This window comes from Parasteatoda tepidariorum, chromosome 1 (genome assembly GCF_982258835.1).
Source record: "Parasteatoda tepidariorum strain Cologne lab strain chromosome 1, Ptep-v5.0, whole genome shotgun sequence".
Classification (NCBI taxonomy): Eukaryota; Metazoa; Arthropoda; class Arachnida; order Araneae; family Theridiidae; genus Parasteatoda; species Parasteatoda tepidariorum.
Window position 1 is genome coordinate 127,940,431 of NC_141755.1, and position 27,298 is coordinate 127,967,728.

General features: G+C 30.5%; 3 protein-coding genes across 10 annotated transcripts in view; 2 read left to right on the forward strand and 1 right to left on the reverse strand.

Moving 5' to 3' along the window:
- The window catches only part of LOC107454928 (fibroblast growth factor 1), a 28,219-nt gene extending 25,259 nt beyond the window's left edge, over positions 1-2,960 (reverse strand). Inside the window, exon 1 of the mRNA XM_016072272.5 lies at positions 2,705-2,960. Within this exon, the coding sequence (XP_015927758.2) occupies positions 2,705-2,773 (69 nt within the window). The 5' untranslated portion in view covers positions 2,774-2,960. The remainder of the gene's footprint in view (positions 1-2,704) is intronic.
- Ubc10 (ubiquitin conjugating enzyme 10) overlaps positions 1-17,736 on the forward strand; it is a 36,033-nt gene extending 18,297 nt beyond the window's left edge. For 6 of the 8 annotated variants that reach the window (XM_016072277.4, XM_087152603.1, XM_071178184.2 and 3 more), the window contains one exon: positions 16,634-17,736. In XM_016072277.4, coding sequence (XP_015927763.1) covers positions 16,684-17,148 — 465 coding nt within the window. In that variant the 5' untranslated portion in view covers positions 16,634-16,683 and the 3' untranslated portion in view covers positions 17,149-17,736. Of the gene's footprint in view, positions 1-2,910; positions 3,144-7,169; positions 7,515-16,633 lie in introns of those variants that run through there. The other 2 variants (XM_071178182.2, XM_016072278.4) reach the window with 2 other exon arrangements.
- The window catches only part of LOC107436625 (multidrug resistance-associated protein 1), a 158,432-nt gene continuing 131,625 nt past the window's right edge, over positions 492-27,298 (forward strand). Inside the window, exon 1 of the mRNA XM_071178175.2 lies at positions 492-715. The gene's annotated coding sequence lies outside the window, so the exon portion shown is untranslated. The remainder of the gene's footprint in view (positions 716-27,298) is intronic.

The window sequence follows — 27,298 nt, forward strand, 5'->3', positions numbered from 1 at the left end:
TATTTGCCACACATTAGAATGCACCTGTTTTTTGTTGCAAACTTTATTGTCCCTTTTTTCTGCAATTTTAGTTAGAAAGATAAAATTGTCAATTTAAAAAAAAATTAATTACTTTTAATGGTAATATTTTTTTCTTTCTTTTTTTTGACAATGCCCGTAGAACATAAATTATGTATTCTGACCCGGGGGTGTACTGCATATTATTTTTAGGCTAAATTAAATATTGCCGCTTTTTCGAGTAGCTAAATCGGTTGCCTTTTATTTCCCTATTTTAGACACATATAACCCGTCTCCTTTTTTTTTTTTTTTTTCTTTTAATTTGTATGGAGATTTCTATGTAATAATTTTATTATTTTTCTCCCTATTCAGTTTTGCGAGCAGCCATAGTTACGAATATTAAATATTTATATTCTATGCCCTTGCACAGGTAGGGAAAGAAAACTATTATTAGGCTCCCGTATGTCGGATGCCCGGATGAGAAGTGACGAAATGGCGCTGCTGTCGTTTAGCCATTGTTTGCTTTAAGGAATCGGTGCGGCGGTCGGTGTTATTCACTAAATCATGCACTTGGAATTAAAATTTGAAATCTTTATCTAAAGCTATTAGAGGTGGAGTTTTTCAAATTTATGTGGAAATTCTGTGTTAGGAGGACTAGAAATTAAACGTTGAATTTACCTTAGTTGTAATGGGTATGTTATAGAATGCTGCCGGCCTTGTAAGTAAATGCCTTCTAATGATAATTAATGCAAATGTTATCTGTGAAGTGTATTGTATACAATGTCTATCAAAACTTTTATTTGCCTCAAAATAATATTACTTGAGTAAAAACGTGATTGGCTTCAGCAGAAACTGCATGTTTAAGCGCACAAAAATAGTTCCCAAAAGTCTCATGAGATTATTTATTTAATAATAGTTAAGATATATGATCCAGTTCTCGTATCAGTTAACTTCCAGATCAGTCGTGAATCACAAGCTAGTATTAGTTGAAACATTAATTTTATGAAAAAAGAATTCCTTATTGTTATATTATTTATAAAAATTATGTTTACTTATTAATTTTTTTCTTCTTAGACTTATAGCTAGTTTGATAGTTTAAATTATGAAATTTTACTCCTAATAGAGTAAACTGCTTAATAATATACTAATTCGTCATTACTTAATAAAAATTAAACTCTTATTTTATTTAGAATATTTCATTTAAAACTTTTTTTTAGAATTTTCTATTTTTAAAGTTGATTTTTCTATTTGATTAAATTGAATGGATAGATTAAATTAGTTATCTTTTGTGATCAGCCATATTGAGCCTTTATTGTTATTCAAAAATATGTTGCAACTCTCTCTCTCTCTCTTAAATGAATATAAAAATGCAAATAAAATTTTGTTTATGTATTGAAGTTAATATAATGTCAATCATGTGCAGAAAATAGAGCCGTATTTAAAAAATGTGTAATTATCATGATCGTAACTAAGGTTTGAAATTTAGCTTTTTCTGTTTAAATAATAATAAACTGCATTCTTTAATGTTGACAGTTATGAAAATTCAAAACTTCATTATTGTTCGCAGGGGTCTGTCCAGGCCGAATTTACTACCGTTTAGCGGTACCTTCACAAATTCAACTTTAGGAAAAACGGTAGTTTCACAAATTCAATTTTAGGAGAAACGGTAGTTTCACAAAATACTTTTTCTTAAAATTTAAGAAACCATAAGTCCATATTTTTGTGTTGATTTTTTAACATAATTTTTAATTTTTCACAAATGATATCTAAATTTTCACAAAATAGGTACCTCTCAGAAAACCCTAGACAGACCCCTGGTTCAAGTATGCCTCTGAGATATATTTATTTATTTTTTTGATTGTATCACACACCCAAAGAATAGTAATATGTTGTAATATCCAAAGTATGCAGAAAACTAAGTTTGTTTTATGCTACTCAATTGAATGGCTTTTTATGAGTAAGCTTGATATTAAGAGGTTTTCTGAAAAAATATATATTGTATTAGAGCATGATAAGTTAAAAAGATCCATAGGATATACTTACGAATGTTTGTTTATGTCCTTTCATTTCTTTCAATTTAAAATTTTTAGATCTCTCTATAAAATATATGTGTTAAACACTGAAACACAACTATAATATATTTAAGTAAGGTAGGTGTAATTTATACACACTACTCCCACCCTTTCTGAACACCAACCTTAAAATCGAACGCCATTTCTTGTTAATATTGTCGAAATATTTTAAATATCCTTGAAATTTTATTTTATATGTAGGCTTACGGCTTGGATTACTTTAAATTGAACTTTATATTTCAAAAAGTGCGTTCTAATTTACTTCGCTAAGTAAACGTTTCTTATCCCTTTATTTTATTTTATTTTTTATTTTTTTTGGAGAAGCTGCCTAATTCTTGTTGTGATTTTAAAAGAGTCGATAAGCTTCTTTGAGGAATTCATAGCTTTAAAATTTCAAACTATAAAGATGTCCCTTATATTAATTAAATCTTCGGTATTTGAATGTTATTGAACCCCCGGAGGCAGTTGAAACAAGAGCGAATTGTTTTCATTACTTTGTTATTATCGAATAGAGGTATTCTAAAATTAAAATTGCTTAATATATGTATATAATACGCCCAGGAACGTAGGATATTTTAATTTCTACTCAATGAAATTTTTTGAATAAAAAGAAATTTTGAATTGCATGAACTTACTTGCTTCATTTGGACACAATCCATTGCGTATTCAACAACATCGACTGCACAATAATCGTTCTCTCGCATTCTGACGATTTCAACGAATGAAATGTTTCTGCCGACTATAAATTTTGTCTCCTATTTGTTCTCATTTTTTTTCCCTCCAGCAATTGTAAAAAAGGGGTTTGTCAATGTGTGGTTTTAAAAATGTAGCTTGTTATATTGCTTCCTGTCATGACGTTTGCCTTCTCGGAATTGAATTAGTTGGCTGAGAAAATATTTTAAACATCTGGCCTCTTTGTCATCTCTAGATCATGCCAAGCTTGGCGGGTTTTTTTCCCCCTCCCCATTCATTTTAAAAACATATTTGGAAGAAAAGTTTCATTATTTAGCGCTATTGAAGGATCAATGGTATTATCAAACATTTTATCGATTCTGTCATGCGTGATTTAATACGGTAAGTTATATTCTTTCATTAAGTGCTTGACCGTTTGTTTCTCTTAAAAGGTATAGAATGGGATATTTATTTTTTTATGCTTTTGTCGCAGCGCTCGTGAAAATTTAAAAAGGAAAAAACAAAAACTTACTTTCGTATAAACGTTGAGAACAGTTTGTTTTCTTCAACAAGATGTATTTAAATAGTGTAAACAAATTCTTGTAAAAATATCAGATTGTCTCGGGTATGGGAATGCTTATAAAATATCCTTAAAATTAAAATGAGTACGCCATGATCCTTACCATTAAAATTCGAAATCTTTGAATTATTTTACAAATAATAATAATAAAGCGTAGGAACGTGCTGTTTTATTTGCTTGACTGATTCTTATGTTTCACAGCTTCTGATGTTCGCTGTTTATTTATTTATTTTAATGGCTATATAATCAACCATTTAAACAGTTCCGTCTTCGTTACTTAAAACTGATCTTTTTTATGTAGTTAATAAAATATTAAAATGATAACTCACGTGATTACATTCTAGGTGTGACGTTTTTTAAGATTATTCTTCTTGGTGTTCAATTCGGGAATAGGAGGAACAACTTGCTATCTTTACTTAGGGCGAAGGGGAGAGGAGGAGGTCATAAACGTCATCACTTTTCAAATCATTTCGCCTCTATCAGCTGCTGTACACATATTGATTCAACCTGAGTCTCTCCAAGCAATCTTATTCATTTTATGAATGATAAAGAGATCCTTTTAGATTGTTGGATTCCATAGTTTGGAAGCTTCAGTTAACTAAAATGACGTCATGATTTCTTTTTTGATTTATAATAGTTCTTCAGTTATAAATATTACATATCAGTACCATTGAAAATAATTTTCAATTAGTCTTATACTAAAAAGAAATATTCAAAAGTTTTTAATAAAAACTCTCGCTTAGTTTTTTTTTTTTTTTTTTTTATGTGCAAATTTAATCATTTATTGCATTTTTTATTCTAATTTAAAAGAACTTTTTACTCTACAGTTAGTAAAATGTTCCAAAAGTAAATTTTCTTCAAAAATGTTTGAATGGTGCTTAATAGTTCTATTATTACTATTTAATTATTTTTCATAGCAACTTTTCATTTTTAAAATTAAAAATGTGTTCAATTTGCTCTATGACTTGGTTACTTATTTTATATTTAAAAAAATTTAGTTGTTATTTTAGTATGTAATTTTTTGTAATAACAGTTCTTGGGCGAAATTTCAGTTAAACTACAGTTTAGTTAAGCGGGGGGGGAAAAAGGGCGATAAGATGCCAAATATTCAAAGAAAAACTGGATAAAGTAAGTGGGAAGTAGTTCAACGATGACAAAACGCCCTTTTTCTGCCCACCAGTTGCACTCATCTAAAATAACAATATTCCACTTAAAAAAAAGTAATTTTTTTTCTATTCTATTTTTTAAGAAAATTGTGTGCGCAAGTGCCTGATGCAACTTCAGAAAAATGTTATTCTATTCGCTGTTTTGGGTAAAAACGTGTTTCTTGACCCAATGCAGACAATCTAAAATACAACGGGTATCTATACAGCCGCTGTCTTCCTTGTTTTACTGCGCTGAAATTACAGAAATATGTGTGAGGTGAAATAAAAGAGCACTTGAGTACGAGAATTATTAATTAAAAACAATACTATGCTCTTGTCTCCCAGTGTTTTTAAATGTAATAATATTAATAAGCATTCAAAAAAAAAATTTTTTTTTTTTTTTACTGTAATAATTGGCGGGGTATTTTTTTATATTTCAAAATCAGTAGAAAATTTTCCTAATATTAATAAATACTACTTTTTTTATTTTATAATTGTCGTTGGACAGCCGACCCAATTATGACCAGGGAACTCCTGGATCAAGTATTGAGAGAAATTTGCCCTTACGGAGGACTTTTCAATGGAACTAACCCGCATTTGCGTTACATGTAGAGGAAAACCTCCCACGGTCAGCCTGACGGTAAGGGGACTCTATCTAACCCGCCTGCCACTGAGGATATTTCACGTCAGCACTGTGGTCGGTGCAAGCCGGATGTGGAATTCGTATTGCCGGGATTCGGCAATGCGAATTCCATTATATATATATAATGGAATATATATATAATATATATTGAATATATACTATATATTGATATATATAATATATATATTATAATTATATGTATGTATATGTGTGTGTGTATTATGTAATGTTTGAAGAATTATATATTAAATATAATCATATCTGACGCTCAATCGTTTAAAACCTTTTCTATAAAGAAAGTAATGTGATGTAGCTTGATCAGTCCCTCGTTTCTAAGACCTGTTAATATATTGTCCAGAAAGATATAAAAATCCTCTTCTCTCCACCAGCATGTATAATGTTCTCATTTTTGGACTCTTAATTATTTCCCCGTGTATCTTTATCAATAAACACCGGCGGACACCCTACGAATTTACAACGTTAATTCTTTCAAAGCTGCAACATTAAATCTGCTTTTTAAAAAGGAAAAATATTTCTCTCTAGTGGAGATCTGTAAATTTTTTCCACCCTTCTTTTTAACTGTTCAGCTTTCTATCTAGTTATGCATTTTAAAGTGACTTTCATTTGCCTGTTTTGTGTCTTATAGACTAATTTTTCTCATGTCTTATTTTCATTTTCAAACTTGCTGCACGTGTGCTGGAAACTAAGCGCGCAATTTATTTAAATCAATATTATCGCGTTATTTTTCTGAATGTTAAGAAAAAATTGTTAATCGTGTAATGCCATCATCCCTTGTGTCATACCATCATTATGTATTATGTCATACCATCATCATTATGTCATACAATCATATGTGTTTAATATAATTTGATGTTTGTTTACAAAAAAAAATTTTTTTTTTTTCCTCCTCAGTTGTTAGTAAAAATGTATGCGATGCAATGTGATAACTTAATGAAAATTATTCCAACAGTTTTTTGATGCGATTCATACATATTAGTTTGTGTATTTTCTTTCATCGTATTATTCTTGTACGATTCATTTCCATTATTTTTTTTTTTTTTTTCTCTCTCAACGTTTAACAAAGTGTGTTTCTGGAACTTAATTTTTAAAAATAATTTTGAGCATTTCTTGAAAAAAAAAATTTCTAGTTGTCTAGTCTATGCTACGGAATGCTTTAGTTCATATTGCGTTTGATTACTTTTTTTATTATTAGTCACTATTTCGTCTTTCTTTTTTTTTTTTTTTTTTTTGGAACACTGATTTATACAATATATTTTCTAGTGATAGCCCTTTTCATTTTTTAAATGTTGGTATTGAGCAAAATTTGTCATGATTTTAGCTATTTTTTAAAATGGTATTTAAAAATTAGGGCCCGCCCCCCATTTCATGGTGTTTCGAATATCTGAACAAAATCCACTCACGGTTATATTTTATTTAAATACATATAATATAAAACTTTTTAATCGTGTTCTTTAAAAATGATGGCGTTCTATCAAAAAATGAATGAAAAAAACATTTCTAGAGCGAAATAAAATTTTAAACTTCCGTGATTTCAGAATTTTTATTATTATTTATCTGTTTTATCAAATTAAAATTCTAGCTGAGCAAGTCAGTCGTTGTTAATTTTTTTTTTATTCCAAAGAGTGATCCTTTCCGATGAACAAGAAAAAGTACCTTTAAAATATAATTATGTAGAAAAAAAGAAAATTATTTGTTTTTGTATTTTTTTCAGCTATATTACGACTTCCGCTCTTTCTTTACTCTGTTTTTTTTTTTTTTTTTCTTTTTTTTTTAAATTTGAAATCTATGAATATAAAAGATGCAGTTTTAGTTAGTTATACCCATCATTTCAATTCATGTCAATATAATGCTTTTTGAAATGTATTGTTGTGTTTTTGTCGGAGAAAATAGTCACTTCGTTAAATCATGAAAAATTTTTGGAATGAGTCATATGTAGCAGATACTCTGTAAGAATTTTCAAAATTTAAAAAAGAAAGCCAAAATGATCGGCACATCGCCAAAAGGGAGCAACGCACTTTTTAGACGGTCTATTTCTGTTTTCACTTCGACTTGGGGGCTGCGTAGCGTAGTTTTAATAATTTTCTCAGGTGAATTATCCAATCCTTTTATCATTTATTAAGGGTGATTTTTAAAAAAATTCGCTCTTGGTCACGTGGAGCATCCAAAGCGCAGAAGTGTGTTTTTCTTCAAGGTCGACCCGGCTCCTATCGATCGTTCACTCTCGTACACTGCCTGTGGAGAGACCAGACATCTGCTATTATTTCTGTGATAGAAGTGTGTAAAATTTGAAAACATATTTATAGGATTCTTCAAATATTAGAATGAGTGTTCTTTGAATAAGCTGTCAGGGAATTAAACCCTGTTTCATGTCTGCTGCGCCAAAGGTAAATTCTGAGTACCTTGCATTTATTACTCCGTGTGTAACGAATCCAGTTTTAGTGTGTTGCTAAATTTGTTTATTTCGTTTAGTGTTGTATTTTCTTTTTGATATTCCTCTTACTATTCTTTTTTTATGATGATCTTTTATTAACATGATTAGTATTATTTTAAAATTATATAAAGAATGTATATTTAATATTTCCTTTGCTTTAAAATAGGTATTCTTTTTTTTAATATTCCATGCTATTCCACTTATGTGCAATAGGAACCAATACAGTCCTTTTTTTCATTCGTTTATTGTAAAATTATGCATTGCTTTGTAGTTTGATGAAAGGTCAATGGGTTAATAAAGAAAAATTATAGTTAACACCCTGCTAATTATGTTTTCTTAATTCAACTTTAACATTATGGGTCTTAGTAAATAGTATAATCTTCATTATATATATTCCCTGCTATAGTGAACGAAATGTTCGGTGTCGTGCTATGCACGTATGTTATTTTTTGTGGGTAGAGTGAACTAAAAAAGTGACTATGAACTTCGACTGATTATTTTTCTTCATTTTTTAAAAAAATAATTTTGAAATATCTACTTCGAAATAAATACTTATACTGATTTTTATGAAGCATTTTTTCTTATTTGCTACTTTCATCTCACTTTTCCATCCCTAAACAAAGGCAGGCATCAGCTAAAGATAACAGGACGAAGAGTAATAAAAAGCAAGATGGGTCATTTATTTAAATAATGTATGATATAAAAGGTTGTTAAAATTGTTTCGGGTATGGTGAACCGAAATTTCGGTCCTTTGAAGGTTCACTATAGCGGGCTGTGTGTATGAAAACATGGAAGATTAATTTTTCTTCTCTTTTTGCATTATTCTTTATTATCTTCCATGTTTTCTTTGAACTTATTTTATGACTTGCACCTTATGTGCAGTAAATAAAACCTTTCACTTTTTTTTTTTTTTTTTAATCCTTTTTATTAGTAGAAAGTTTAAGGTAACAATACTTTTTGAGTTTCATGTCATCAATTTCCTGCAAGATAACATTTTCAATGCTCATGATAGAGTTCTTGAATCATTATATTTCTTAGCTTATTTTTTTTTAATTAATTTTAGTCTGCAGAATAAACGTTCTCTGCTACAGAAAAGAAATTTTAATTCACTGGTGCTTGAAATGTTAATTCGAGAAATGTTTTTCTAGAGAGAAATCTGTAAAATTTATTACAGTAAAGCATTAATTCTTTGCAATGGAAATTTGAAAAATGAAAAAAAAAAAAAAAAAATTTACGAATGATTTATTTGTTTATGCTCTCTTAAGCGATATTTTAATTGACTCATCAATGTATCAACTCTAAATTTTGTAACCTTGTGATATAACATCGAATATAAAATTTCAAGAGCGAATTTCTTTGTGTGTATCTCGTGTTTTACTTCTCTGCCCAATACTTTATATCCATTAACTGATTCTTTCTTGTCAAGCAAATCATTGTCTGTGCCCTAATCTATTCCCATGTTCTAAAATAGGAGTGCATAACTTGGGGGGCCAATCAAGGACCACCGACTGCTTACGTGTGGCCCGCGGGAACTTCTGAACACAATAAAAACTTTCTTTTAATTTGGTTTTTGTTTAAACATAAAATAAAATATTTAATTCAAATTTATATTACTCTAAAATGCTTATATTATTTGTACTATCATTCTGAAAGCTTCTTTTTGGTTAGAATTTATTTATGTGTATATCAGGGTTGGGTTTTTGACGTCAAAAAGTGGTTTTTGGCACAAGGGTATAATACTGGTTTAAACCGTCAAAAACTGAAGTTTGCCAAGAAAATATATAAACTTCAAAACTACCAACAGTTGCCATGCATTATATTGAAATTTAATTATACTGTAGGTAATTAGCAGGTTTTAAAATATTTTTTAATTAAAATTAAGGTAAAATAACGAATTTAAAATCTCAGAAATTTATATTCAAATGCATGTGCAGAAAAATTTTGCACAAAAATTGTTTAAATATTTATATTTTGAAAAAAAAAAAAATTTTTTTTTTTTTGATACTTAAGAAAATTAGAAGTTTATTACTATGCATTTTTGACATATAAGGAACATATAACTAATATTTATAAGGAACTTACAAGTTATGTTGTATAAATACAAACTTGATACAAGTGTATAAAAAAAAAAAAATTTAATGTTATACCGAATATCTTTATTATCCAGTATGTTAATTTGAATTTAAAAGTAGTTATATTTGTGAATAATGATAAATATAATTCATATTGTTTATTATATTTATTTATAATTATTACACTTATCATTTTAAAACAATTTTTACCTCTTAATTTTTTTTCTCCACTTGTATTAAGAATACAAATAATGCATATCTTGAAAGCAAGAAGTAATTATTCAACAGCTGAATATTTAGATATTCAACAAAACTATATAGTATTCAGCAAAATGAAATTCACAAGTATTTGGATAAACTGAATTTTCAGCATAGTAAATGAATAGGCTGAATATACTGTAAATCGACACTAACTACTCTGTGTATTTAACAGAAAGCACTTAGATTTGTATTGTCTTATGTTAAAAAGATTATTAAGAAGATTTAAGAGAATATTAAAAAGATTTTTCTTTAAAAGATGTCTAATGTACAAAACTGCTAATGTTTATCTTTAAAAATGTCTAATTTTTAGTATAATCTATACTATACACTAAATTTGGTTATAAATAAATTTCTTAATAATATCACTGCAGATTTTCAATAACACATGAAAATGAATACATAATATTACAAAAGATGTGAGCTTTCAAAAGTACAAGATTTTGGTTACTATTCAAGATATAAGTGTTTCTTCAAAATTTTAAATTTATTTTTTCTAGAACATATTTAGAAACACTATCCTTTATAAAAAATATATAAATTTTATGTATTAATTAAATTTCACATATGAATATAGGTTTTTGACGTGACGGATGGTTTAAACCGTCAAAAACTGTCACATGTCAAAAACCTGCCAACCCTGGTGTATATGTATATATATATTTGATAAAATAATTATTTTGAAAAATGGAACAAAGTTTAATTTTCTGCAAATATGTTAAATTGACTGATAAAAACATTTAGTGCTTAGGACACTTAATATTTATTTAAAAATTATCATATTTGCCACTAACATCACTAAATATCCCTGCGGGCCCTTCACTCAAAAAGGTTGTGCACCCCTGCTCTGAAACATTTGTAAGTTTCTCAAAATAATTGTTTCTGTTCTAGAAAAATTCTGATCCGTTATTAATCCGAAGGATACGTTCTTCTGTAAATTGTATCCAGAATCCCAAGATAGAGGTTTTGACATAGTCTGCAAAATTACTTATGGTGCATTATTCGTTTCGAGAGTTTTTCATATTCTGAACGATGCATTATTTGGGGTAAATGCTCGGAGGAAACAGATGGATTTTCATTTTTAATGTTTTGATTTTTACCTTCACTGTCAGAGTTTGATCAAGGTTTCCCATTCCATTTTGTTTATTTTCGTCTTTTAAAAAATGGTGTATGATATTTCAGCCATGATATTCATGATATTAAACCATGATATTTCAGCTATACTTAACTATTTCATTTACTATAGCATTATTTGTTTTAAGTATGTTCAGCTGTACCTTTTCCAGCAATTAAAATTAGTATAGTTAGACTAACTTCACGCAGTGGTTGTCTCTTAATGTATTGTGTGTAATATGTACAGATTAGAGCAGCAACCCTGGAAATGTAAAATATGAATTCAGTTATTTGGTAATAAACAATAATTTTGCATCTCTCAGTTGACGTTTTCCTATGATTATAATTTTCAAATCGATTGTTTAAATACTTGGCGATGAGCATTCGAATATACGAGTATAAAAACCTGAATTTATATTATGCGTAATTTTATCATATACAAGCAAATAACAATTATTAATGAGGTCATTTGAAAAGGAGTTTCTATTACCCTTCTAATTATTCCATCATCTGCAACTTGTGATGAGCCAATTAATGTTTCAGTCGTTAACGCCTTTTTTTTATAATTAGGTTAATGAATTAGTTAGATTAATAAAACTTAATGTAATGAGACTTTTCAGGGGCCCTATCAGAACTCAGGGCTCGAAAAACCACCCGTCCTCGGCGGCCAAAAATTTCCCGCGTATAACAAATCTCTCGAATCCGACGTCCGCGCGGACGGCCATTTTCACGTTAATGTTCGTGATATATTTTCAATTTTTGTTGTCTTACAAGAGTCTCGCGCCTCACTTCTAAAATGACCCTCTAATCTAGAAATCCCGTACAGCAACATACTGCTCATGGTGGATTGATGTTTTCTCTGTCTGGGAATACTGCAGCCGTTGAAAGGGGCTTTTCAGCAACGAACTTACAAAAGAACACATTACGTAAGCGTTAAACACAATTATGAACATCCACCTAAATGGAAAACCCCTTTCAGATTTCTGTGCGGAAGCCTCTGTAAAATTTGATTCATTTAAAAAACGCAGTACCCCCCAGGGGTCTGTCCAGGTCGAATTTACTACCGTTTAGCGGTACCTTCACAAATTCAATTTTAGGTAAAACGGTAGTTTCACAAATTCAACTTTAGGAAAAACGGTAGTTTCACAAAATGCTTTTTCTTAAAATTTTACTTTTGTATCCCTTAAGAAACAATAAATCTATATTTTTACCATGTTTTTCTATTGATTTTTTAATATAATTTTTAATTTTTCACAAATTATGTCTAAATTTTCACAAAATAGGTACCTTTCAGAAAAACCTAGACAGACCCCTGCCCCCGGATAAATTGACATTCCAGATAACTTGATCTTTCTCATTTATATTATTTCATAAAAGAAATACTAGGTTTTACTATTAGTAACCTAGTATTTCTTTTATTACTGTATGATGTAATCCTAGTAACTACTAATTCATTGTGCAATTTATATAAATGTTAGTAATAAATAAGAGAAAATTATATTTTTATTTATTTAGAAGCTACGGGTTAGTTTCAAAGGAGGACGGGTACATTGTTAGACAAGTCGTCCTCGGGGACGGATAAAATCTCTGAGTTTTTTCGAGCCCTGCCCTGGACCCATCTTTACAAACAGCGTCACAAAAGCGGGACCCACTTGAAATATATAACTCGTAGCCTACGGGCAAGCTTCCACTTGTTTCTTTTTTTTTTCTCCCAAAAATGGGCAAATTTATCCATAGGGTACCATCCAGGGTTGGGGTTTAAGACGTTCTTAACTGGTTTTAGACAGATCACTTGGGTTTTACTGTCTTAAAGTGTCCAAAATCTTGAACTTTGGTAAAAGGTAAAAATTCTATATTTGTAACCATTGTACACCACATAATAATTATATATATATTAATAAATATTTGATATTTTTTTTTTTACAATTTGCTTTAACTTATTAAAGGAAAGTAATGTAAGAAAAGATTTATAACTTTGGAAGCTCAACAATTCATTGAATAACAAAACATTTAAAAATATGCTTTTAATACTGATAAAATTATGTTTTTTGCCATAAGGATAATGAATACAATATTAAAAATAATAAACTTTTTTAATAAAACAAAAACTTGTCTTCATTTTGTTTCTTGTTCAACAGTTAACCTTTTATTTTTTTAACAATTGTAAATAAGTTTTGGACATTTTAAGACAGTTTTGGACAGGACTACTGAATTTAGCCAGTTTCTCCTGGTTTTTGTACATTTTAGGAAATTCCCTAAAATTTAATAAGTTTCCTTAAAAAATCCCAATTGATATAGAATTTTTGTACAGATTATTACTTGCTTGTTTGAATATTTAAGTAAGTATTACTAATACATAATGACTCGAACCTTTTTTATAGACATCAGTTGAAAACTTTTTTTTTTTTTTGTTACTAAATGTTCAGTTTATTTTATTTTGAACTCTCTTTTTAAGTGAATGAAAGAAATCTTATAACTATCTTTGATGAATTGAATGCCTATTCATTTTTGAAATGATGAGTATACATAACATTTCAAGTATGTTTAATGTCAATCATAACTGGGAAATATTGCTGTTTTTTCTATTTTGATGGCTATAAAATTCCCTATGTGTAAAATATTTAGTACATTATGCAACAATTATCATGAAATTTATTATTCTTCGTAAAATCTACTGGATTTTTTCCTATCCATGTTGGCTGCTATGGATAGGCACCGATTTCCAAATGATATGATTTTTGTGCCCTCAATTGAGAAACCTAACATGAATTAGTTGTTGCATAAAATTCTTTGCAAAAATTGAGGTAACTCCATTTTAAAAATCGCACATACAGTATTATAGCATTGTGTTCATTCATGAACTACTTTTAAAGGTGTTGAGGTTATTGGGGGGGGGGGGGCACTCTCCTGGAAACTGACTTTCTCTGATTGAACTAAAAGTACTACTTTTGTAGTTTATTTCTTTTTTTAAGTGAATAGAGAGGCCTGCATTCATATCCTGCTTCAGATTAAGATCATTTCATCTTTAATCATTTTTCAAAAGTGCTTTGAGCAATGCGTGTTTGCTAGCCCTCCTGATATTATGCTTGAACAAGAAATTTCTTATGGAAAGTAACCCTGTGCAATTTTTGCTACATGAAATAGTTATGCAACGATCAAAATTTATCGATTCTATAAACAGAGATGATTGTGCTCCGGAAAAAATGCAGAATTTCAGGATTTTTCGCTATCCGGAAGTTTCCGGAAATCCAAGGTTTAGGAGTTTCAGGAAATCAACGATCACATTTATCCCTAAAAGTTCTTGTATATTTTATTTAGAAATATTAGAACTAGAATTTATACTTAGCATCTCATTCATTTGTAAATATTTTTTCTGGTAGAATAATAGATGTGATTGGAGATAAAAGTAAACTTTTGCATAATTATTCATTTAAATGATGCTGCTAATAATTTATTTTGAATTTCATGCTTTTAAAATATCAATGATTTAAATTTATGAAGATATAAATTTTTTGAAATGCATCATTAATGACTTTGCTCGAGAAATGCTCAGGATTTTTGAGTTGGGCTCACAATCACCCCTGGAATTGTCACTGTGACTTTATTAGAGTGCAGGCATGATTTTTAAATAACTATTTCACAACTGTTTCTGAAAGATTTATCTGGTTGCCCCTCCCCCCTGCATAGATATTTTTTTTAACTTTAAAAAAAAAAATGTGGGCTCCTGGCAAATATTAAGATGTTATACATAAGTTGCTTTTTTTATTGTCCAAGTTAAATGTCCTTTCTGTAATCCAGGCTGAAATAAAAATGGGATTATTGAAAATTAGATGCGAAGGGAATTTTTCATGCTGAAAAAGTTGGTTTATTTGATTTTTCTGTTAGATTAAATAATAAATTCATCTATCTGGTTTTTGTGTCATTTGGAACTGCAAAAGTTTCTGAAAAAATTCCCTTCACAATTTAGATTTCATAATTTTACTTTAATTAAATTTTGGTTGAGTTGCAATCACACTTGTTAAAATCTGGATATTGTGGAAATGTGCTTATTTGTTTCATATTTTTAGTATTGATTTATACACTTTTCTTGATCAAGTAGAAGTACAAAACTTTTTTTAAAAAAATTTTGTTTCTTTTTTGTAAATGTGTGTTAATAAGAAAAGCAAATTGATTTTCCAAAACAAAAAAAAAAACTTTTTTTTCTGTCAAAACTCAATTTTTTGTTGTCTATTTTGTCAACTATTATTTATAATTAAAGTGTTATTTTAAATCTACAATTCAATCATCGTTATGAAACTGTGAAAAAATGCCTGGTCCAGAGGATGTCTGAAGTTTTGCCACCCCCTTCATTCACAATGTGATTGATAAGCATAAAGTTTATACCAAATTTTAACTAAAAGTATCTTTAAAAAAAAATCAGTGCAATATAGTTTATTTAAAGTGTAAAGAGAACTTATATAAATTTAAAATGATTGTAGATATTGAATATAAGGAATAAAGAAATCTAAAAACTGGTTCATTAGAAAGTTCAATACTGCCTTTTCTAATTTTAATTTGTCTAAATATCTGTAATTATTGTGAGAAAATTTCTTACAGCAAAAATTTCAGGGTTTAACCTTTTTGTTAGCCTATTCAATGTTGCTTGTATCAGAGTTGGCAAGATTTAAAACAGGATGGATTAGTCCCCGGTTTAAACTGTCCAAAACCTTTTTATTCAAATTATGTCATTATTTTTTAAAAAAAAAAATATCGTGAAAAATGAAAGGTTAACTGTTGAACAAGAAACAAAATGACGACAAGTTTTATTTAAAAAGTTTATTATTATTTTTAATATCTCATTATTTATTCTTATGCAAAAACATAATTTTATCAGTATTAAAAGCATATTTAAGAGATAAGGTATTCACTTTTGTTGTTCATTGAATTGTGGAGCTTCAAAAGTCATGAACCTTTTCCTCTTGTATTATTCTCCTGTTAAAGTAAATTGTATTAAAAGTAATCAAATATTTATTAATATATGTAATTATTATGTGTACAGTGGTTACACATATAGAATTTTTACTTATGTTCTACAGAGTGCGTAGCGTTTTTAAAAAGAGCTTTTCGTTTTTTAAAAGCCCTTAAATGTACTTTTTTCTTGAGGTGTTTTTAAAAAGTGCTTAATTTTCCCTTTTCCAAAATTAAGATTTTTCTTTTACCTTGTTGATTTTCGCCACGAATTGTGCAGAAAAACACTTGTTCACATTGTTCTATTCAACGTTTTCACAATTAATTCCCAATCTATTTCGGAGCATCATCAGACCATAGCTTATGAAAACGCCATTCGATTTGCATGATTCAAAAATTTTGACCATTGTCAAAAACAATGCCAAAAGAATTTTTTTTTTTGACATGACTGATAAAACCGTCAATTGTCAAAAACTTACCAACCCTGCCTAATTATGATAGTGCTTATTTTTTGTTGAATAATTTGGCTACGTACCCTGTTCTAGGTTTTGTACACTTTAAGGCAGTAAAACCCCCCAAAGAGTTTATCTTTAGTGGTTTCATTCCACCTATGATTATTATGTATTTCATATATTGTTAAATTAACAAGAAAAGAAAAGTCATTTGTTGTATTTTATTTCAGTTGTGCCTAGTTTTATTTCATTCCTGACGGTTATTTTTGGTGTGTGTGCCATGGCAGCCACAAGGCGTTTGCAGAAGGAGCTTCAGGATATCCGAAAGGCAAACATGAAGTGCTTTCGAGACATCAGGGTAGACGACACAAACATCTTGAGTTGGCAAGGACTCATAGTGCCAGATAGTGCTCCATACAGTAAGGGTGCCTTCAGGATAGAAATTAACTTTCCTGCCGAGTATCCATTTAAGCCACCCAAAATATTATTTCGTACTAAGATATATCATCCCAACATTGATGAGAAAGGTCAGGTCTGCCTGCCCATCATCAGTGTGGAGAATTGGAAACCCGCAACTAAGACAGATCAGGTGATTCAAGCCCTCGTAGCCCTTGTCAATGAACCTGAACCGGAACACCCTCTACGAACTGATCTTGCCGAAGAGTATAGCAGGGACCGTAAGAAGTTCTTTAAAAATGCAGAAGAATTCACAAAAAAATTCTCCGAAAAGAGACCATCCGATTAAAAATTATTCTACCTTATGTTATGTTTTTCTTTTTTTTTTCTTTTTTTGTTTTTTGAAGCAAATGAGACACTGGAGGACTCAGTATATATTGTGATCTTTTCAATATTAAATAATTTTTTAGTAACTAATTATGTAATTTAATTAGCTTGCAGTTAGATTATAATTTATCCACACTCTCTTTTTATTTTTTAAAGGAAAAAAAATTTTTGAATCGATTTTTTTTTGTGCCATTTTTTTTTACGTGCTTAATAACAATTTAGTGTTGGATGATTCTACAGGTATTTGTAACTATGCAAATGTTTTTTTTATTTTATTTTCCAAACTTTCAACGAAGAGGTAATATTGTATTGTGTGATGCACATATTTTGAGTGTATTCTATTTACATTTAAAAAAAAAGAAAAAGAGCCTGATTGAAGCAGCCGTTATATGCTCAAATGTAAACTGCATGTGTGTGTGTTAAACAATTATGAAAGGCTAAATTGCATCAGTTTCACTTAGAGGTTTCTTCATCATAATGTATAAAAACAGTTTTGAACACTTTCTGATGTTTGTTTTATAGCTTCCAATAAAAATTATATTTCATCTTCTTTGTCCTAAATTTATTTCCTTCATTCAAAAATGAATGGCTTGAGATAGAGAGTTGCCCTTATTTTTGAAAGAACAAAGGAAAAAAATATTTTAAAGCAGTTGATAAAAATAATGTAATGTCCTTTAATAATGTCCTTTTTTAAAGGCTATTTTTCGATGGCTCTGTCGTCATATAAAAATGAGGCTTTTTACGAATAATATACTATTTTTATAACTGCTGTGAGTTTGCAACTGTTATAGGTCAAGTTAACAGGGCCTGATTATCGTCTAGGGCCTTTAGGGGGGCCTCAAAAATTAGAAAAAAGTCCACAATATTACATATAAAAGAAATACAGTTTATCTCACAAAAGGCATTTCGAATATTCTTTGTATTGTGATAAATCCTGTAAACATTGCACGAATCAATTTCGAAAGTACAGCTGATTTGGTGCAATTTTTACTCAATGGTTTAAGGAAATGCGATGAGAATGCATTTTTGCAAAGTCTCTTATAAAAGAATAGTGTCAATAAGAACTAAAAGCTTAACAAATATGTAAAGCTGTAGGTGGAAGAAGGCTTTTAGCAAAAGTCACTGACTTCAATTGTTTGTGGTCATCAAAATATTTGTTGTTTTATATTTTGCTTTAATATTTAGATGAGTAAACTTTGTCTTAGAAAAATAATCTTCAATTGTCTACTTTCTAAATTTTTTAGAATGTTTTTCTTGAATCATGCAGTTCAATAGATTATTTTTATAGTTAGGACTATTCTACAGAAATTTAATTTCAAAATATTTTGTTAGGGGGCCCCTAAAATTTTGTGGGCCTGAATTAGTCTTGATCGGTCCCTGCAAGTTAAGCCTATGTAAAGCCAGCGCTGTCTTCGCATATTTTGAAAATGGCGCAAAACATTAATATGGAGATAAGCCACAGTTATGTGAAAATGAAAATAGTTTGTGGTCTGAATGAAAATCGATATTTAAAAACTTACTCCACATTACCTAGACCCGCAAAAACTGAATACGGCAGTAATTTTGATAATTTTCATCTAAGTGGAAAAATGTCGCCACTTAGGCGATTTTTAAAAAGGTTTAATACTTATTATTTAAGTTATTTGTGTGTTCTAAAACCCAGATAATTCTTCACGGCAAGATTATATCGTTTAAAATCATCGCATTGCTTCAAGCGTAAAGCAGTTTAAAACTGAGGCTTTTTATTTTCCTTGGAGACAAAGCTTCGAAAAACAGCTTTAAAGCAGAGAAATAAAGGCATTTTTAATTCATGTATGATATGCTTTTGTCCCCTGCACTTGGTATCAGCAACTCTGTTGCATGGCGGTGAGAGCTGCAGCTAATTTTTCATCGCAGATTTCTTATAATTTTAACTTGAATCTTAGAGTTCAAAATGTGTGAAAAGCTTTTTCTTTTTTCCTCAAAAATTTTGGTCACAAGATGACAGGTTTTGTAGATATATTAATCCATTTTAGGATTATAGTATGAAAAATGTAAATAAAGAATTTTTATGAATAATTTTAACTTCTTTAAATGTGCAAATTTGTCTTTATGAAATATAAATTGGCAATTATAGTTATTTAATGAGGAGTGTGTTCAACGTAAAATTTGTTACCCGGCTTCGGAGAGATTCAGTTAATTAAAAAAAAAGTGGTTGAGATCAGACATGTTGATTCTATCCGCTATGAAAGATTCTGTGTTCTATCTATTCATCTAAACGAGTACTTATGTTCAACTCCATAGCCTTGTCATTTCGAACCCAATCCAGGAGACAAGGGAATTCTTGGATCAAGTATAGGGAGAAATTTGCCTTCATGAAGGACTTTTTGATAGAACTAACCGCATTTGCGTCACCTCCCACAGTTAGCCAGACGGCAAGGGGACTCTTAACTCATGATCTGTCTACTACTGAGGCTATTTATGTCAGCATTGGTCGGTGCAACCTGAGAATTTGTATCGACCAACCATTGCTGAGATTCGAACCCGCATTCACCTCATTGCAAGGCGTACGCTCTATCCCCTGAGCCATCACGATTCAATCGTATAATTTTTAAAAAAATCTTACAATTTGAGTCGATTTTAAGAATAAATATTTATCTACGATACCAAGCCTAAAAAACCGATGTCCTTTGTAAGCCAATTATGTCTAGAAGCAGCTGTAATGATTTAAAAAAAACTGATAAACGATTATTAATCTACGAAAATAATATAAAATTCACTATATTATTTTTATAGATTTCTAACCAATCAGTTTCATAAATTTTTCTAAAAAATATTTAGTTGCACTACACTGTCGAATTAAGTTCCTGTTAATGCATTTCATAGGAACTAACGTTATTCTGTAGTATGTTTTGCTGTGTCGATAATTTTTACTTGGAATCTGGTATAATACACCACAAACGTGAAATTTGCAGGACGGATAAAGCATGTGGTACGTAAATGATCAGCGCATTCATTCAGAGCAGGCATCGACACCTACAATATGTATAAAAGAAGAGATTGAATTTAAGCGTTGTTCTTGTGTAGAAAAATTATGCCTCGTGTAAGAAGGAGAAATACCTACCAGTCTGATTTTGATCGAGCTCGAATGGTGGCCTACCGGGATTGTGGTTAATCATTCCGAAGTATTGCTGGTCGAGATCCCATGACTCGATGCCCAGGAGAATAAATGCTGCTCTGAGTACTGATTCCTCAGGAACCAAATTTCCTGAAAATTTAATCACTTATTCATCCAACTATAATGTTAAATATTCTGTTATTTGCAGTCCTTCCTGGTGTAGCAATTTTAATGGCCAGTAGTGTAGATAACAAATATGAGTGTGACCCGGACTCTAGAATGAAGAAATGTTTCACACATCAAAATAAGGTCACGAGGAGATTCTAGGACCAGTTAAAAACTTAAAATAAAAAGATGTTTGAACAGTGTGTCCAATACAAGTATACAGATTTTATGAATAATCCATGTTACACTTTAGTAGGATTGAAGTTTTATTTTAAATTTTGATTATTTTTCAAAGCAATTATTACCCTGGTTTTGGACTGAATGTTTTTCTAAAACCTTTAATACTGAAAATAGTTAAAAACGACACCTGATGAAAACGATCATCAAATTAGAAGGGAAAAAAATTATTTACAAGTAAATTTTTAATTGTAAAAATCACAACACTTACCTGCTTTATAAATCCGGAGAATTCCAAAATGAAATGCTCTTCATTTGAAAATTTTATTTTCAAATAATATATGCATAGATTATAACATTAACAACTTCATGATATAACATTAATTTGACATACCTACAAGAAAATTTTATAATTGTAAGATCTCGATAGAATTTCAATATGTAACTTAAAAACAGAATAGCTGAATTCTAGTTGAAATTTATCATTCAAAATTAGAAAATACTCACCAAAAAACACGATACAAATTTATTAGTAATCGGCACAAACGATACTAATACAAATAATTCGGATGATTCTTTATTGTTGTTTTCCGAATTATATAGATACAAAAATGTATACTATTCTATGAAGCAGAAGAATATTCTATAGCTGCTACAGCTCTGCACATTCTGAAATCACATTTATTCATTTTAATGAAGTATAAGCAATGTTGACTTAACTTCAATTTATTATGAATTGAAGATAAAAAAAAAATGTATTTTACCGTCATACACACATTTGTAACAGTATGCGATCTCGAAATCGGAAGTTATCGGTTGCAAGTTTGTTTTTAAAAGAAAGGAAAAAGTTATTGAGAAATTGATTCTCAAATGTTAGGCGCGTTCTGTTTTAAAATGATTTTGCAATGTTCTGGCTCATTTTTTCAAGTTCTGCCTTTTTCTTAGGGAAATTTTGCTGCTAAAAAAAGCATTCTTATCTACCAATGATTCTGATAGAACTAAATGAAAACTTAATAAATAATAGCCTGAAAATATCTTTCCCGCTAGAGGGCGTATTGTAAGTCGCATCAGAGTTTCAAGTCGATATTTTTAAAAATTATAATTTTTTTTATATAAAATGTTTAATAATTATAATTTCAAGAAAGAACATTTTCTTAATATGCTGATAGAAACAAAATGGAAAAAACATCAAGCATGCAATTACATATGTGACACAATAAGAAGTAATAAGCGAAAAATAATTTTATTTTAAATTTAATTTAGTTTAAATTTCTCCTATTTAAATTTCAAACGATTTTTATCTCTTTTGAGTCTTTCATATTTTTGATAAAAATTTCGATACAACTGTTATGATTTGTATCTGGCAGCATCTAATGTCTCTCTTGCTTATTTTATTAAATTTTTTTATATTTTTCTTGTTACATCTGGTCTGGTCAAGCGTGGGCCTATAAAATGAAGGATTCGAAAGAGGTAAATAAATTTTTCTTAACAATACTCAGGGCCAGTAAATTAGCCAAATCGATTTTATTCCGAATTATTTTATAAAATACAAATTCAACTAAAAGTCATTTTGCAGTTATGGAGGAGCAATGAATGGGAGGGCGAATTGTAAACATGCAAAAATAGTTGAATACTGTTCTTCATTTGAAAAAAACGCTTCACGAGAAACGTGGCTTTTCAACTATTTTCTTTCTATTGCTATAAACGCTTAAACAGAATTTCAGAGAAGAACAAAATGTATTTTTGAAAAACTTTTTGTATTTTAAATAATAGACCCCAGCAGCAAAATAACCAATATTGGCCCTACATAGAATTTTCCGTTTCACCCGATATTTTATAGCCACTTGACAAGAAATATTGATGCTATATAGAATTGTCACCCGATATTTTATATCCATTATTTAGCCGGTGTAGGTTCTATATTGGCCAGTAGGCCCTATATCAGCCCTTCTAGGAACAATATTAAAAAATCTAGACATCCCAAAATTGATTCCTTGCCTCCCTCACACCTATTAAACCTGGGGTCTGTCCAGACATTTTGTGAATATAAAATAAACGTTAAGTCACATTCTATCAACCAGGGCCCTGCTTTTGTGAGTTTGTGCCAATAGGGCCCTGTTATTGCAAAAAAACTTTTTCAATGAGTTTTTAAATTGTGAAGACATACAAGACTAAGCTCAACACTGTAAAATAATAATTTAAAAAAATAAACAGCAATTGCTGCTATTAAATTAGAGATGCAACATACAAATATTTAGCCTATACTGCTGAACGCAGAATATTCATTTCGGACGAATAAAGGAAGAAGCGTCTGCCGAAGACAAAACTTAGTTCGTTTACATCCGTCTTTCTTTGCCCCGAAAACCACACACGTAACCTATGACGTCATCGGTAGCGGATCATTTATAAGCAAAATGGCGCTCTATCTATAGGTTAGAATGTTAATTAAATACAGCTCATCGAATTTATTGTAATATAATTTTTGTCGTCTTCATTTAGATTAATTATTTGTTCATGTATTTTATTGTAACCCTGATATATATTTTTCTTTTGCGACGCATAATTAGTTTATGTTCTGCATAGCTGTCTCAGTAAAATACGTAGCGAAAGAATTCAAAACTTTGTGAAAGAATGTGTTCCTTAAGAGAATTGATATGCTTGGCTTACTCAAAAAAGAATGGAAAGAACAGTCGCTAACTTAAACAAATACCACGTTGCAACAACCCATGAGGATTGAGATATCCACGCTTCATCACCCATTCTACTTTATTCTCGTCGTTTTTACATTTAGCACACCGTCTCCTCTTTTTGGATAATTTTATTTTATCAACTAAGTCCAAAATGCAACCCCAACCCTACTAAGCATCAAGCTATTTATTTGTCAAAAATGAATTACGTTGTTTGGGGCTGTTCAAAAAGTACGTACACAAAAATGGAGAAATTTTAAACCCCTCCCCCCCCCTTCGTACATTACCGTACGTAAGGTCTTACTCCCCCCCTTAGAGTACGTACATTTTATTAGTCTACCCCCCTCTTTCATAAAAATTAAAATAACTATGTTTTAAATAAAATTAAATATTTACTTAAGGAGTGTGTAGGATAAAGTCAAATTTAAATTTGGTGTATGTTTATAAAGTACGTACTTTGTATAATACCTCCCCCCTTCCCCATCGTACAAAACCGTACATAATAGCAAATCCCCCCCCCCTTCGGGATGTACGTACTTTTTGAACGGCCCCTTTATGTTCTTTGTTAATTTTATGCAGAACATCTGCTTGGAAATAGAATTTCAATTTAAAGAGCATTTCAAGATCAATGAACATCCAGAGCCGAAAAAGGCAGGGGCCCCCAAATCGAATAGAAAGTCTATTTTAGATTTCCTTCTTTAATAAACTTTTTTTAAACTATCAGTATAGTGTAAAACCGTCAGTTTTATCTTAGTTTCTTCATTAATCTATCGTATGAATACAAAAAATCTATATTTCTTAAGTCCATAACTTTCTACTACGGAATTCAGTTAAATTTTCGTAATTACGATGAACACATTTGCCCAGTTAAAAGCCTACATTTTTACATATCTCAAAATGCGATAAAATACGGGCTACTGATTTTCTTAATAGAAGGCAAAAATTTAGCTGAATTCGGCCCTAATGTCAACAAGGATATGAATTTTTCGCAGCTAGATGACAACAATCAGAAAACTGCATTCGGCATGATGAACATAGAATTGTCAGATAATCAATAAAATGGACAGAACGATATTTCGTCGGACCATTGGAGGGGACTTGATAGCTATTTTAGGTTATAGTCAATATTATATGTATAATGAGGAGAAAAATTTAAATAACTCCAAGAAGTTCAATTCTTTATTACTGAGGCAGTGTGGCGGGCAAAGAAATTTTTGCCCCGGGGCCCCAATTAGGCTATGAACATCCATATAAAAAAAAAATTTCGGTATCTTATTTGTCCAGATTTTATTACTTTAAATGCAATGACATATATTTATTGTTCGTGGTCAATGCATTGGAGAAAAAAAATTGCTGATGATCAAGAAGTTGTCATGGAACTGTCAATGTACAGGAGTCACTCTTTGCTCAGAACCGCAATGGCGGTTTTGTTCCTGAAAATTATTTAAACATTCTAAAAAATGGTCTAGAAATATTATATTTTTCGATCAGACTATAATAGATCTAAATAGAACAGACTTTTTTTTCTTCTTTTTTTTTAATGATTGTGTACTGAAATTTGTTATTTTTGGTTTGCAATTATTTCATAGAAGTTTTTAGTAAAAATAATTTCATGAAGTAAATAATTGAATATTCAATATCAGGGCTCGAAAAACAGCCCGTCCTCGGCGGTCAAAAATTCCCCGCGGACAACGAATCTCTCGAATCCGACGTCCGCGCGGACGGCGATTTTCCCGTTAATGTTCGTGATATATTTTCAATTTTTGAAATCTTACAAGAGTCTAGCTCCGCACTTCTAAAATGACCCTCTAATCTAGAAATACAGCAACATACTGCGCATTGTGTGTGTGGTGGAATTGATATTTTCTCTGTCTGGGAGTAGTGTTGCGGTTGAAAGGGGCTTTTCAGCAATGAACTTACAAAAAAAAACATTACGTACTGGTCTTAAACAAGAAGCGTTAAACGCGATTATGAGCATCTACCTAAATGGAAAACCCCTTTCAGATTTCTGTGCAGAAACCTCTGTAAATCATTGGCTTGATTGTGGAACTGGCAAACGTCATATTTGATTCATTTAGAAAAAGCAGTACCCTCGGATAAATTAATATTCCAGATAACTTGACCTTTGTCATTTAAATTATTTCATAAAATAAATAAATTATTTCATAAAAGAAATAGACTATTTCATAAAAGAAATGGATTATTTCATAAAAGAAATAAATTATTTCATGAAAGAAATACTAGGTTACTATTAGTAATCTAGTATTTCCTTTATTATTGTATAATGTAATCCTAGTATTTGTAATCCTAGTAACTACTAGTTCATTGTGCAATTTATATAAATGTTTGTAATAAATAAGAAAAAATTATATTTTTATTTATTTAGAAGCTACGGGTTAGTTTCAAAGGAGGAAGGGTACATTGTTGGACAAGCCGTCCTTGGGGACGGGTAAAATTTCTGAGTTTTTTCGAGCCCTGTTCAATATATAATATCTGATTGAATTCCTTGCGCGTTTAACTCTCTGTCAGTATTCACTTTATATTTTAATCCTTGTAATGATATATTGTAAAAAAAGACAATAATTTTGATGGTTTAAAAAGTTTTTTTTTAATGAAAAACGATTTTCTTGCAGTGAATAAATATTTTATTGAACTGACAGCAGTCAGTGAGTGGGTAGGTGACCTCTTGGATCAGTCTGCGTAGGGACCGAGGGTGTGCGATAGGGGTCCTCATTAAACTGTTCTATGGTAAAGTGCTCGACTTCGCGTGGAGGTCGTCGGTCTACGGAAACGGGGGTGCCATCCCCTCTGCAGACGATCAAAATGGTGATGGCATGTCTTCGGATCATCCTCAGGGATGTTTCCCAGATCGTCGCCAATAGCCCATTGTGCAGGTCTAGTGTGACGTAAATGAACTACAACAACAACAAATTCAAAGAAAATATCTTACACTCACTCAAAAACTATTTACATTCCAAAACTATCACATGGCAACCACAAAGCTCTACTTATTGCCATTTACAAACTGGCATATAATGGAGTAAATTATTTTGCAAAAAATACGGTGCGCATAAGTACATAATATCTTACACGGGTAAAGAAGGTAGTAAACGACAGCGGTTCTCATATGGTGTTCCTAAGAACCCCTGGGCTCCCTAGAAAGGAGACAGGGGTTCCAAGAGTTAGGACAGCATTACCAGATATGAAACCCTATATTATAGTTAAACTCTGTCATTAGACTTTCTCACGTTGAAATTGTCCCGCACTGATCGTTAAGACACGGTTTCCAGTTGAACGCCGAAGTGAAGCATCACTGGCTGCGGTTAGTGTGCGGGTGTTTAACCACTTGGATTAGTCTGCGTAGGAACCGAGGGTGTGGTGTATCTGTCCTCGTTAAACTGTTCTACCGTAAAGCGCAGGTCGTCGGACTACCAAAAGCAGAGGATTGCAATATCCTGTCTTCAGATCATTTTTAGGGATGTTTCCCAGACAATTGTGCAGCTCTAGTGCCACATAAATAACCTACAAGTAATTTCGAATACCAATAATTGTAAAAATAATTACTGCACGAATACATAAATATGTTGTACATACACTTAACTACGCTGTATGCTTATGGGAATATATACACAAACGAGCATTATATATAAATGATTGCATGAAGAGGTAAAAAAAAGTTACATGCTTACATACGTTGTTATTGCATAGTATGTCCGTACTTACGTACATTGTATGCACAAGTGCATGTACAATGTATAAATTGTGTGGATATGTATACATAAGTAGTACGCACAATGTTTATTAGTATGCATGAATGCAAATGTACATACAATATATGCAAGAAACATATATACGTAAGAAAACTTACGCATGTGTGTACAGATGCACATACGTATAGGTACATTATGTACGTATGTACATAATGTACCTATACACATAAAATGTATATGTGTGTATGTAAAAATATACGTACGTACAAATGCGTA